Below are 14,714 nucleotides of genomic sequence, written 5' to 3'. Positions count from 1 at the left end.
CTTTCAATCATAGCCATGAGCTGAATTCTCCAGTCTTGAGCTAGCCCTTGTCTTAGCTGTCACTGAGGCACCTGCTTGCATGGCATCCATATCAATCCCAATTCCAAGAACAACCCGGTCCCCACACACGCTCCCACTGTGCGCGCTGCTGCTTTTGGACCACTTGCTGGGCTCTGCCTCCTCAAGACAAAAAAATCTAAGTTTACAATAACAGTCAGACCCTTGAATCTAAATATGAGGCTGGTGTTTTATTTCGCTATTGATTTCCTCCAACTACATTATTCCAGGAGAGTAGAATAACTTGGGCTCTTAAAGACTGTAAACAATCACATATATGTGTGTGCACAGGAAGGAGAAAGAGAAATGTTCAATAGACCAGAATCCAATTCTAGAGCCATGATGCCCTGAGCTCTCTCCCTTTCACGGATGCTCAGAATCCCTGGGAAGCGGGCCTTCCTCTGAAGGAGTTGCCTCATCTGCACTAAAAACTGAGCATCACTCTTTAAAGTGCTTTGGTGCTTCTTGTGAATTGACCCAGAGTCAATAATCACATCTCTTTCAAGCCTTCTGCCAAGACAACCTGTATAAACAGGGCCTCTGGCGCCTGACAAAAAATCAGCTCCCCTAGAAACTTCAAAACTTTCCCATTCTCAACAGAAAGCAGAATGCTAAGTCTGTCCTTGACAGGTGCGCAGATTCTCAGAATACCACGCATCTGATTAGATACTTTCCACTCCCGCCCATTCGAGCCCCTGTTGTCTCCAGAATGTACTATCTCAGTGTGGTGTAACCCCTTCACAACTGGAAAACAAAACTCAGTTCCCTGTTACCTGCTGCCTCAGAGACTCTCAGATTTCCATCAGGAAGCCTTCCTGCCTGTCCCCAAGAGAACCTTCTGGAATACCTGGTGTTGGTATTAATTTTTGTAAGCAACCACCAGCATCATGATACTGACATAAGACAGAAATTCTTATTACATTCTGGAACTGGAATCTCTATTATAAGACTTCATTTTCATTCAGTCCCAGAGTTTTAAGATTTTAAAGACTTATCACTTGCCAGGATCTGCCTGCTCTGACCCTGCATCATTGCCTCAGAGCTTTAGGATGCTAAACCCTTGAACAATGAGAACACCAGCATGGGTGTGGGGTGTGACAAAGCTTGTTTCACTCCAAGTCTTTCAGTGACTCATCGGGAAATTAAAACTTTACACTTATACTACATAATAAAAGTACAGAAAATTTTAGAAACAAATGATGTATCTTTAGTGACATCTCAAAATTTGTTAAAATTATAGAAGTACTGTATTTCCCTTATTTTAGAAAAAATATATATTTCACAGAGCTCAATTCAAAAAATGAATCTTAATAGACATATTTCTAAAGAATTCTGTTTTAGGACTATAATTTTATATTTTTTTTCTCTGTTCCTAAGATAAGATTTAATGCCACTATAACATTTCAAAGTATTTCCTTTTTGTAAGAATCACAAAAGTTTTAAGACAGTCACTAATATATACTTGGTAGCTTTCTTTGTAAGACAATTTATTCATTTGATGAGTATATGATAGAAAGTTCCAGATAACTCAGGAAAATAAACTATAACAACCCTGTTGTCCTTCAACTCTGAAGACATATAGAATCTAGCTGAGGCTCATATTATTCATAAATACTACAAAATTTATTATGGAAAAAAATGTATATTTAAGAAGAAGTGTAGAATGTGTCCATAAAGCCTACTAGTGAATCGAATTTTCTTACTTGGCTATACTTCCCAGCAGAACCTTTAGCTGTATGAGCTAATAATGTTTATTACCTCTCCCCCATGGAGAAGGAAAAGTAATCTGGGGCACATACATGGGGGGACAACCTAGTTGAACATGCAGACAGAGGTGTTAATATGTTTTTGCAACATACATTTCAGTTAAATAACTTTTAGAATATATTTTCTTTTCCACATGACAATGCTTTAATCTAGCTTTAATGTCATAGTTTTGCTGGTATGTATATGTACCAAGAACAGATGCTAAAAACCTCTAGAAAGAAAAGCTGTGGCCATGCATGGTATCTTACATTGAGTAATGTCCTTACTGCCCATATTAACCAAGGACATGTGAGTTTGATGAGAACAAATTCAACACCTTTGAAAAATGTTTCAAGGTAGCACTTCCTAAATAAATATGACACATAATATATTCTTAACTTAATGGTTTAATTGTAAAAGACTATATGTGGAAAGATTTGAGCATCATAAACATCTGACCAGCCTCAGACTACAAAGATAGAAACCTCCCTTTTAGCATTCACCAAGCAAAGTCCCTGTGCTTGTTTGAGGATGTAATCCAGTGCAATCCAGTGCCAGTGAGACCTGAACATGGAAGCCTTTGCGATGATTAGCTCCTGCTAATCTGTCTGCACTGAACTGGCAGATCATTTTTTTCCAGCCTCACTAGTTTACAGAAAGATCTCATTCCATAAAGTCTAAATGATATAGCATAACACAATCATCGCCAATCGGGTGAAACTCACTTGCTAGCATAGGATATTTGTTTCTCAGTAAATGTTTATGAAGACACTTGGGCAGATCCCTCACAAGATCCATGCTAGTAGGGTGCTTCTTAGGGTAAAAGAGAGTTAGTTGTCTCAACCCCTTTTGTTGGGCACTCACACTTCTATCCTAAGAATCTCCCTCACCCAACTATGCATTCCATTCACACATCACATTTCCTGTGTGCGTGTCTCAGTCACAACCTGTCATGTGTATAATGAACTGGGCTGATTTCTGCATGTGTACCTTGAAAGCAAATCACCAAGTAAAAAGTTAGCCTTTGTGAATTGAGCAAATTGTTGCCACATTTATTGAAAATTGAAAACTAATATGTTGCTAACTTTGGCTCTAAACACATTTATCAGATTTTAATATAAGTTCCATCATGACCATCCCCTCTTGCTATTCATCATCAAGATACTGTCACATTTTTGGCACAAATGATTTATGAAGATGAGCATATTACATTTGTTGCAAATCATATTTTCCTTTATTAAATTTGACTGTGTTATCTGATGTAGAAGACGTCTCCATTAAAGCCCATTCCTTTAATCTCCTCGGGTGTTAACAGTACCTAAAATGTAAATAATTGAAAACTCAGATAAAATTTACAGTAGATATTAAATGATTAATTTTTATGCTTTATATGTAACATTTATGCCAAATGTAGTGTTATAGCTACATGTACCTTGACATATGGTTATGAGCAAATATTGCATGTTGCATTACATTAAAAAGTTAAACATATCTCTATATTGGGTATAGAAGGATAAGAAATAACATGTTGAATTTTTATTTTCAAAAGAGATGAAAAATCCTATATTGCGCCTAAACCTGATCAGACTTTTATGACTAATCACAGTGCTGCATGCGTTGAGAGGCATTTTTTAACTTGTATTATATTTCATTATTTGCTGTCACTGGTTTTCTGCTAGAGTAAGGTAAGTTATCCTCACTACTCCTGGAGATTGTTTATTGTTCACTCTTCCAGTTTTACAAAAGCTAGCTGAGAATTTCTGTAGAAGAGCCTTTACAAGTGAAAATTTTCTAGAAATTCAGTTATAGACAATATTGGAATACATTGGAACATACACATAAATTCAGCTAAATTAAGAGAAGTCTGGGATATATGCAATATTGGATGTAGCAGCATAGGCTGGGGTGTGGTGATCATCATTCTCTCGTTGGGCGACTGTGCCTGGCTCTGTATTAGACATCCTTGAAGTGCTCACAGTTAATAAACTCTGTATGAGAAGTGGAATTAGGAATGTACACAAAAGATCTCTAGTCTGTAGTTAATGTCTTTCAAAAGACCCGTTGGGCAGGGGATTTGCATGAAGGTGCCTTGACTTACCAATTTTAAGTTAATAATTGACAGAGTGGGGTAGCTTTACTCTTAACACTTGTGAGTTCTGGGTCATGCCCATTGATAAGAAGTCCTCTATTTCACAAATGTCGAGACTTGAGAGTAAAATGGTTTGTTAAGATTTTTCATTTAATCCTGATGTCTCTTGAGGTGTGTGGTCAAATATCATCCTCATTTCCATTTAACAGAAGAGAAATTTGCAACTCCACTTATTGGTATGGATCTTTCTGAAAGTACATGTCCTTGAAATCGGGCACACAACTTCCTCTGTGCCCAGTGATTAGTCTGAATGGCAGCGTCCATCCTAAACTCACCCAAATTTCTCTGAAATATACAACTGTAGTCACTGGATTCTTATTTCTGCCTTCATATAAATTGTCATTTTTGTACATATTGCTGAAAATAATGAGTTACTGATCAATAAAATACCTAAATTTCTACAAGCTCAAATTCTTCTAATCTTCCTGTTTTGCCACATCCTTTAGAATTCATGTTTCAAAATCAGACTGAATTGTTTTCATAATAATAAATGAGCTAATATTGTAACTGTAAAAAAAAGTAATGGTTCAAAAGAGTGAAGAATCAAAAATTCCTTAAAGATCTCACAATACCAATATTTTCTGTACAGAATCAGGTATGCATTTTCTAATTCTATATGCTATCTAGGTCTTCAAAATCCCTGAAACAATGGAAATTTCAGTCAGTGTTATAGGAAACTGCTGCTCAGAGAAAACTCTCTCTTCTTTCAATGGCTTGACTTGAAGAATTATTTAAAGACCTAGTTCTATCTATAACCAAAGCAGATTATCATGTCCAATGCTAGATTGTACCTCAAAACAGCTTAAATTGAGCTTACAATTAGAAACTCCTTTCTCCTGTGGTTGCAATGGAAAAATGAATCTTGAGCTCAGTTGCGCCTACTATGACATTATCTCAGATATAACTACATGTATCAAAAGCAAAAGTAAGTTGCCCACAAAGTAAACCAATACAAAATTTTAAATGTGTTTAAAACTCATATGATTAAAACTGCTTTAATACACAGTCTTGTAAGTTGGACATTTTAGAAGACAGAGTAGCTGCTTAATATTCACTTAGGCTTATTAAATGGGCCTAGAATCAAATGACATTCTGTTATTATCATTCCCTGTGGTACATGAACAGGCTTATGAACTGTAAAAGCCCACCTCATTAGACTTCAGTGCAAATGACTCAAACTACTAGTTAGCTACCAGTACACTTTGAAAGTGTGGCTGCTTAAATACAATTATATAAATGCCAGACATCTGAAGCAAACACACTTTAATGTACATATGAAGGATCATGGTAATCCACAGATACATAACACAACCTGACTCAAAACTCCTATGCCCAGTGAATTAGAATATCCCCTAAATTAGTAAACCTCTTTAAAAACCTACCGCCTGCTAATATTTTTCTTACACATAGAGATGGAAGTTTTAAAGCAGTTCTATAATAAAATAACTTCATATAGAATTTTCTTTGACACTATTAGCAGCTTCAGTTAAAGTTAAGTATGTCTTTATTCTCATATGTACAGGTCACAGCCACATCAATCTAATTACAATGAGATAACTAAGTATCTTGCTTGTTTGGGGTTTTGTGTAAAATATTTAACCATTTTAAATTTTCTTTGAATACTTTTGTGTTTGAACATGTTTTGACAGAATAATTTCATTGCTTTAACTCTGCAATTATTCCTTATAGTTAATGATTTACAGCAGGAATCCAATCAGTAAGTCACCAAAGGTTCAGTAGCATGCCTTGACACCCACGGGTCAAGCAGGAGGTGCAGAGCTGTGGTTGGGGGTGGAGAGAGCTGGACAACAGCCCCATATTATCAGACGCTTACACGTGGGAAGCAAATACAGGAGTTCAGGTTCCGTTCCACAGGAAACGGGTGCTGTGGAGTTCAGAACAGAACAGTCACTGTTGAGGGGCGCTGTGAGCACAGCAGCAGACACACTGGAACAAAACCAGTCGAGGGTGTGATGTTAGAGGGTGGCCAGTGCAGCTGGTGGAGACAGAGGCAGCTTTGCGTAGAGCAGTCTGCATTGGTGTGGATCAAAAGGAGCAATCTAAACAAGATTCATCGTGAGGAGGACATGAGATGCATGGCATCACTAGTGTAGAATGTTGTTATGAGATGTAAGAATTATGGGCAGGTTTTTAATAAAACAAAGCCAACCTCCGAAGAAAAGTTTCCTGAGAGTGTATGCACGAGGTCTAGTACACATGCATACAATCTTACAGTTATCTTAGGTATAAATTGTATGTTTCATAGCATTTCAGTTTCTGTTCAGTGGAAAATGGAGATACAGAGGTTGGTTTAGGGACCATAATGATAATGCAGAGGACTCAAAGTGACCTCAGATGCTGGCGGGAAGACCACAAGTGCCAGTCCCAAGATGTAGTGAATAAATAGAACAACACTTTCTCTAGTGCTTGACTAGCTCAGTGCACTAGTCATTGTCTGTTTGCAAGACTTGACTTGACGTCAACAGCAGTTACTGCTCACAGCAGCTAATAAACGTGGGTGCACTTCCTTCATCTTTCCACTATGACATCGAAACTGATTAACCTAGAGTAATGCACACATCACCATCATTTGCAAGTAGAGTGGGTGTGAAGGCTACCAGAACTCAACATCTAACATTGTTTTCTCTTTTTCTCCAAAATGTCTCTAGTGAATATTCATTTTGGCTTTGTAGTTCCCAAAATTTTGATAATACAGAAATCCTAAGTGGAAAGGTATTAGCACTTTACTTTTATAAAACATGCCTCAGTTTCACATCTGCCTTTTGTCAGGGTCTCGGGACAGACATTGCTGCTGTAGAGCTGATGTGTGATCTCCTTGAGATTCTTCCTGTAAATCTCTACTAATAACCAAACACCACTACTAAAATTCTCTCGTCTTAAAGTTTCTACATTTTCATAGCTAAGTATAGTGCCTAGAAGATATTGTTAAAAAGCATCATTTTATACCTTGCTAGTATAGTGATTATTGATAAATTATCCTCTCCCTCTACCCTAATTCAAGTTCCTTTTCTATTGCCCTTGATGGCAGAATGCTATCACTGACGTCATCTCTCACCACATGCGTGAGACCATGCATTCAAGAACTCCATACATTTGGAAGATATTGATAGCTTTGTACTCAAACCACATGCTAATGCCACATATAAATATATTTCCCTCCAGGTCAGGGTATGAAATTACAATTCTTACTTTACTGATGTTATCGATCATAAAACTTTTAAAAAATAGGTGAGAGTTGGGGTGCAGGCCTCTAACCCCAACACTCTGGGGGCTAAGACAGAAGAATCATAAGTTTGAGGCTAACCTGGGCAGCATAACAAAACCCTGTCTAAAAAATGGAAAATACCATGCCAAAGCATTAGTAACTGTCACCGAAACTATTATTTAGCTTCCTAAGAGTCCTGATATCCATTTTCAGTATATTTATCAGCTTCACGTATGGTATGTGTAGGAATGTGTGTGTATAGATGGGGAGAATATAAATGCACATCTATATGGTTATACATTCAGTTACACGTCCTTAGTATTTTTAATGACCACCTTTTTAGTATCATGTCTCTTTCACCAAGACATGATTATTGAATATAACCCCAGGTGCTTGTTGAGATAGTGGAGCCTAGCATTGCTTCTTCCTTGTGTGCCCTGAGAGTGAACAAACTAGGAAAGTCTAATTATTCTGTCCCTAGGTGGTGAAGTCAGCATGATTTCTGAACTCTAAAAGTTTTCTAATGACTGTCAGGTTGCCTTGGGACCTTAGATCAGATCATGAATGCAGTGATGGGACTTACATGCTCTTTCTCCTTTCCCTCCCCGCCTGTGCCTCTCTTGTGATTTTTAACAGCACTCGAAAACAAAATTACATGATGAATTTTTCACGGCAACATGGGCTCAGGCACTTCTACAGCAGAAGACGAAGGTCACTTAGGCCACACCCGTGAAGACGCCACGTTGATTTCCCTTACAACATGCGATGTGTTCCTTCTCGTTTTTTTTAAACTCCTCTCACTGCTTCCAGTATGAGGAAACATCTATGGAGGACTTGGCTGACAGAAAGCCCTTCAAGACCGAGTGTACACCACTTTCCCACACTGTGAACTAATGATGAGTGGCTTCTCTGTGCATAAGTAAATGTTTCATGTGGTGCGTCCATGGAGATTGTGATCTGTTGTAATATCAGTTGCAGTGTCAGTATTAAGAATAAGAAATAGTTTAACAGGCAAAGAAGTTTAAGCACAAAGTTTTAAAGATTTTATGTTTAAAGTGGCATTTTAGCACAGTATTTAACATTCCTTGCTCACCGAGCTACTTACGTAGACTGTATTTCAGCTTTGCGTCTTGTTTCATATGATTAAGTTGTCAGTGTTCGTCCTTTGTACTCTCCTCCACAGTACAGCACATTGAAACCATGTCTACTTGCTATGTTGTGATGATTTGCTGCTGAACTATGATCTACTTGTATTCTGCAGGAAGTTAATTCAAACACCTATTCAAGATGATTGCTGTAAAGACACTGTTATCTCCTTTAATATGCTCTTTAACATGTATGTTGATTTAGCATCATTTTGTGGATAGTAAAAATGTTTGACCTTGAAATATTTTCTACTTAAAAATTGTGGATGAACACCCTATCTCCCTCCCACAATGAAGTTCTGATTACCTTGTCTAAAACCATTTTTTCAAGTGTTCTGTGGCTATCTACTAACAGTGACTGCCATTTTGTGTCTGTGATAACAAAGTGATTTGTAACATGGTGGATGTTCTCCTCATTGTGTTCTCTTCATGGGTTGTTTTCCCTGCGGGTCATATTCATACCTTCTGGGGAAGCTGAGTCACACCAGCACCCTGTAGCCCCAGACTATCCATGAGGCAGAAGGCTGCACTCCAGGGTGAGCCATGCTAAAAGCCCGTGCTTAAATAAAAATTATGTCCAAAATTCAGCTCAAGCTCGTTTGTATTCACTTAATTTTTATTGTGAGAGAGAGAGTGTGTGTGTGTATGGAGGTCGGGCAACAACTTACGGGGTTGCTCCTCTGCTCCCATCTTGTTTGAGCCAGGGTCTCTCGTTGCTCACTGCTACACAAGCCAGTCTAGCTGGCCCGTGAGCTTCTGGGGATTGTCCTGTCTCCACCTTCCACTTTACCACAAACACAAAGGGATTACAGAACCCTGCTGCCTCGCTGAGCTTTCGTATGGTTCTCAGGGTCCAAACGCAGGTTCTCATGTTCCTACAGCAAGCACTTAATCCACAGAGCCATCTCAGCAGCCCTTCATACATTTCTAATTTCTACATAGAAATGGTGAGCCAAATAATGTTTGGAAAAGATACCAAGTATTCCTACTAGTTTTTTGTTTCATCATTGGTAACAGCACTATGAAGCCACACTTTCAATTTAACCATGTTTCTTGAGTGTGTTTCTGGTGTATGAGTGTCTGCATGTCCATGTGCACATGTGGAGGCCAGATGTCGCATGTCAGGTGTCTTCCTCAATCTCTCCACCTTATTTTCGAGACGGGGGCTGCCTGTCTCTGACCCTTTCCCATCACTGAGGCTCCACACAGGTCACTTTTACATAGGTGCTGGGGTGTGAACTCAGTTCCATGCTTTTGTAGCAATCACATTACCAACTGGGCCATCATTCTGGCCCCAACCATTGTTTTCTTCATTCAGCTTTTTTTTTTAAACTTATCATTCTGTAATAGAGAATTCTGAAAATAACCTAGATCCCAAAAATTTTGTTAAGTGCTAATACAAGTCATGGCTCATAAGAGGTGTCCTGTATCCACTCAGCAAACATATGTTGTTTATCCTGTGCTGGGCACTATTCTAACTGTGGAGGCTTCAGTGGTAATTCAGATATTGCCCCTGCTTGCTTTTAACATGTGCCATTGGGGGAAAAAAAACATACTTATGTTATTGAGGGTATTTTCAAAAAGATGTTTTTCAATCCTGGGAAACATTTTAAGTTTAGAGGATTCAGCAATAATAAACTTTTCCATTATTTTGGACATCTCAAATGTTGAATTTAATTACATGCACAATGGATGAATTCCTAACGTATTAAAAGAAGAATACATGCCTTGGCTAACAGTGTCTTTTTAAACACTTAAATGTGAAATATAAGATTAAATAATGCAATAGGTAGAAATGAGACTCTTAAATATGAGCTAGAACTATGGCTTCAGAGGATATTTTCCCTAGTCTGATGATTTTGTTTATGAATTTGTTTATTTATTGACTATTACCTGTAGTTCTCTATGGGAGGAGTGATAACACATAGTATCTCTTAAGAAAATTCAGCTGTAGGGTTGGTCCAACAGCCAGTTCTCCCCTGTCCTCACCACCAGGAGGAGCTCTCCAGCATTGCCCCAGCTAATTCACCTCTTACAGCAATGAGCAAGGGGTGGGGCTGGTTCTCCTCCTTTCGTGCCCTCAGGGTCGGCTCTCCCACACCTACACCATCAGGGCCAGCTCCATTGTGTTGTCCAGGAGAGATACAGAGGCCACTCTTCTGAGTGATGCAGCTGGTGAGGGGCAGGGACAGCCCTCCCACTCTGACCCCAGGGCCAGCTCCTCCACCTATCTCAGGCATTGATGGGTGGGAGGTGGGGGGAGGGGGTATCTCTCCTCTGCCCATGCTACCCCACAGCTGCCCAGGCCCAGAACCAGGGTTATGACTTGGCCCACCCCAACATCTACCCCATCTATGATCTGCTGGAGCACATGAAGGGACCTGACCTGAAGACCCAAAGCTGCAGTACCTCCACAACACAGGGCAACAACAGGATATCCAGGAAGAGTCCTAGTGAGGGCTCAGCAAAGACAGAAACCAGAGGCCTCGAACCAGACCAATGACTCTTTGCAATGAACACTTGCAAGTAAGATATATAGACACAGCAGGTTACTGAATGACTCACTGTGTCACACTGCAGCTTCCATGACAAAATTTTCATTTTTTCCCATTTTTTTTCTTTTATTTTTTCTCTTAAATTTTGTTTTCTTAGATTGGGGGGGGGCACAGGGGCAGAGGGTGGATTTGAAAGAACCAGGAAATGAATGGGATCGAGATACATGATGTAAATAATGCACAGGATAAATAAAAAGGGAAAAAAGAAAAGCATTGGTAAAATAGACTTCTTAATAAATCTAATAAATAAAAAATAAAGAAAATTCAGCTATATAACAGGGTGGTTGTCACTCCAGTTACGTGGGTGTGCCTGACTTTCCAGAACCTACACACCTGTAGATGAGCTTTGTTCTGCTGGAGCACAAGCCTCTCACTTCCATTCTCCTCTGGAAACCACTGTCCTGTCCTGAGTTTTACTCCTTCTGATGCCATGTTAGGTGATATTTTTAAGTCACAAATAGAAATAGAAAGTCTGAATTTTGTGTGTTAAAAGCTACATAAATGGAGAAATATACTCTTCTTACATGTAGGAATTCTCATTAAGATTTCAACTCTTCCTGAGCTTATCTCAATATTCAATACATCTTAGCCAAAATCCCCACAGGCATTTCTATAGACATTAACAAACTGATACTAAAATCTGTAAAGAACTACAAAAGAACAAGAAGAGCCAATTACTCTGAAAGGAGAGAAAATTGAAACACTACTTTATGTACCTTACTGTAAAGCCTGTCATCAAGACAATATGGTACTGGCATGAGACAGAACGGAGGACCAGGAAGATGGCTTAGTGAGTAAGATCACCTATCCTGCAAGCATGAAGACATAGTTCTAATTTACAACCATGCTTTTTAAAAAGAGCTGATAATGGCTGTGTGTGCCCATAACCCCAGCAGACTTAGGAGATGAAGACAGTAAAGAATCCCAAGAGCTTGTTGGCCGGCCACTCTAGCCAAAACCAGTAAGCTTCACAGTTGGGTGAGAGACCCTGTCTCACAGTAATAAGGTAGAGAGTAATAAACTAAGACACCTACCACCCTGCTCCAACCTTCATATGCAATGCACGCAGGCTTATGGAGATTTCGTGGACAGATGCCGACTTAGTATATATTTGCTCAGAAATACAAAGTCAATTGAGTGACAGTTCCAGCAAATGGAGTTGGCATAACTGGAAGGCCAGTTGGAATGTGAAATTACATCAAAAACTTATGCCATATACAAAAGAAAAAAATTCCAAATGGATCATAGCCCTAAATGTAAAACCTAAAATTGTAAGATGTCTAGAAGAAAGCAAAGGATGAAAATTCTGAATTGGTCAGTGACTTTTATGTGCTACATAAAAGGATAATTTATCAAAATTACACTTTTCCCCTTTTTAAAGTGTTGTTAATATAAGTAATATATAAGCTACAGAATGAGAGGAAATATCTACAAAACATGTTTAGTAAAGAATTTTTCATCTAGAAGGTACCAAGTTATTCTCAACACTCATAAATTTTAAGAACATGACCCACTAAGCAAAATTAGGCCAAAGATTTTGCCACCTTAACAGTGTGTATGAGAGGAAAATTAACATGAGAATATATTCAATATTGTCAATAAAATTAAAACCACAATATGATAACACTGCACATTAATGAGGGTTGATAAAACTAGAGAATACCTCCATACCAAATATTACCAAAGATATAAAAAGCCTGGAGCTTCTTCTCTTATGCTGATGTGAGAAGAATGCAAAATTATGTATTCATCTGGGAAAGTTTTTCAGTGACTTAAAAGCTAAGTATACACCTTGTATGACTTGCCTCGTCCACACATAGTATTTACTCAAGAAAAATGAAAACTCCAAGTCGTTTATTGGTAATGAGTAAAGAATGATGCCAAGATGACTTATCATTCAGATGAAAATTGTAAACTAGGTCCTCAGTTTAAATTTAGACCATTATAGCAAACTCCAAAAGAAACTATATTAACAAGGATCTGGACAAGGGATAAAAATATTACACAAACCACACATATCACAAGGAAAAACTGAGGGGTGCTAATGGTTTAGATCTGAAATGCTTCCCACAAGTCTGTGTTTTGATAAGTTGTACCCCAATTAGCAGCACTGTTTAGGGGTGTTCTGCTAACTTTGAGGGGGCAGACCTAGCTGAAACCTAGCTGAAAGAAATAGGCCATGGCAGGGAAGGGCTCAGGAGTCTATTGTCCCTGGCCACTTTCTGCTCCCTGGCCCACCTTAACACACACTGTTCTGCTTCTCCACATCACCATGAAACAATGAGCTGAAATAAATCCTCCTTGTTTCTGTGAGTTTTTTTGGTCACACCAATGCACAGGTAACTAGTATAGAAAATTAGTATCAGTAATGGGGTCATTGCTTTGAGTAAACATGGCAAAGCTGGAGGCATCACAATACCTGATCTCAAATTGTACTACAGAACCACACATTACTGGCACAGACACAGACATGTAGGGCAATGACACAGAGGACCCAGAAATAAAGCACAGTGCTACACCCTCTGATATTTGACAAGGTATTTGTTCTAGTTTGCTTCTCTGCTTCAGTGGCAAAACAGACCAAAACCAAGTTGGGGAGGAAAAGGTTTGACTTACAGGTTATACAGTTCATCATGGAGGGAAGCCGAGGCAGAGACAAGGCAGGAACTGGAGGCAGGAACTGAAGCAGAGACCATGGAGGAGTGCTGCATATTGTCTTGCTCCCACTAGCTTGCTCATCTTCTTTTCTTATACAAGCCAGGCCCAACTTGCCCAGAGAGGGCACCACCACGATGACCCACACCCTTCTACATAAGAAAATGCCCTCACAGACATGTCCATGTGCCAATCTGATAGAAGCAATTCCTCAATTGAATTTCCCTCTTCCTAGATGACTCTAGCCTGTATCAAGTTGGCAAAAATTACCAGCACAACTGACCCCTTGTCACCTTGACACACAAACACATCACTATTAAGCCACAATTACATATCACATGCTAATATTAAAATATAAAATGTAGTCCAACTTCAAAAACCCAAGGCTTTATATAAAAATTCAACATCTATTGACTGTGGGCTCCTATATAATCTGAAATAAGTTGCAACTTTAATTCAAAAGGGGAAAAAAAAACAGGGTACAGTTAAAATCAGATCAAAGCAACCTTCAAAACCCAGCAATGTAAACAGCTCAATGTTCAACATTGGTTACTGGCGATTTTTTTTTTTTCCAAAGGGCTTAAGCAGCTCCACTTCTGGTCTGCCATCCATAACTCACACAGTTTATCTCATAGGCTCAGTCTAGCACAAGACACCTGCTGCTGTCCTTAGTGGGCATCCTAGCATCATGAATATACCGGGGTCTCTACTGCAACTGAGATTGCTCCTTCACCACTGACCTCTTTAGGGACTCCAGCTCTGCCACATGATGCCATGCCCCAGTTCTCTCCATGACTCATTCATTTCTACAAAACCATTACCATGTTGGAAACTCTTAGGTAAATACCAAGTTTGACTTCCAGTTTGAGATGTAACCTTGTTGCCTCATCTGGACCACAGCTTCCATGTGCCAACCCTGAGAAAATACTTCCAAGAACATTTCACCTTAGTGATGCTGGTCTCTAATTAATCATAGCTGATTTTCAGTCCCAGCATCAGCTGTTCCAGGAAAGCAAAGGTTTAACTTGCATAGATTCTTAATTTAAATTTATCACACAAAAGGTCCCAACAGTCTTCCCTCTGAAATGTCACTCACAAGCCAGACCTCTCTTGTCTTCACTGCCCTCAGCATTCCCATCTCCTGAGCCCCGACAGAACAGCTCATTAAGCTCTGAGTACTC

At 39.1% G+C, this 14,714-nt stretch overlaps 1 protein-coding gene across 2 annotated transcripts in view; it reads left to right on the top strand.

Moving 5' to 3' along the window:
* Positions 1-8,910, top strand: part of Reln (reelin) — a 457,868-nt gene extending 448,958 nt beyond the window's left edge. The window contains exons 64-65 of one of the 2 annotated variants that reach the window (XM_037203573.1): positions 3,483-3,488; positions 7,815-8,910. In XM_037203573.1, the coding sequence (XP_037059468.1) occupies positions 3,483-3,488; positions 7,815-7,911 (103 nt within the window). In that variant the 3' untranslated portion in view covers positions 7,912-8,910. The remainder of the gene's footprint in view (positions 1-3,482; positions 3,489-7,814) is intronic. The other variant, XM_028890934.2, reaches the window with a different exon arrangement.
* Positions 8,911-14,714: the final 5,804 nt, after the last annotated feature.

This window comes from Peromyscus leucopus, chromosome 3 (genome assembly GCF_004664715.2).
Source record: "Peromyscus leucopus breed LL Stock chromosome 3, UCI_PerLeu_2.1, whole genome shotgun sequence".
NCBI lineage: Eukaryota > Metazoa > Chordata > Mammalia > Rodentia > Cricetidae > Peromyscus > Peromyscus leucopus.
This window is presented reverse-complemented; position numbering and strand designations above follow the sequence as displayed.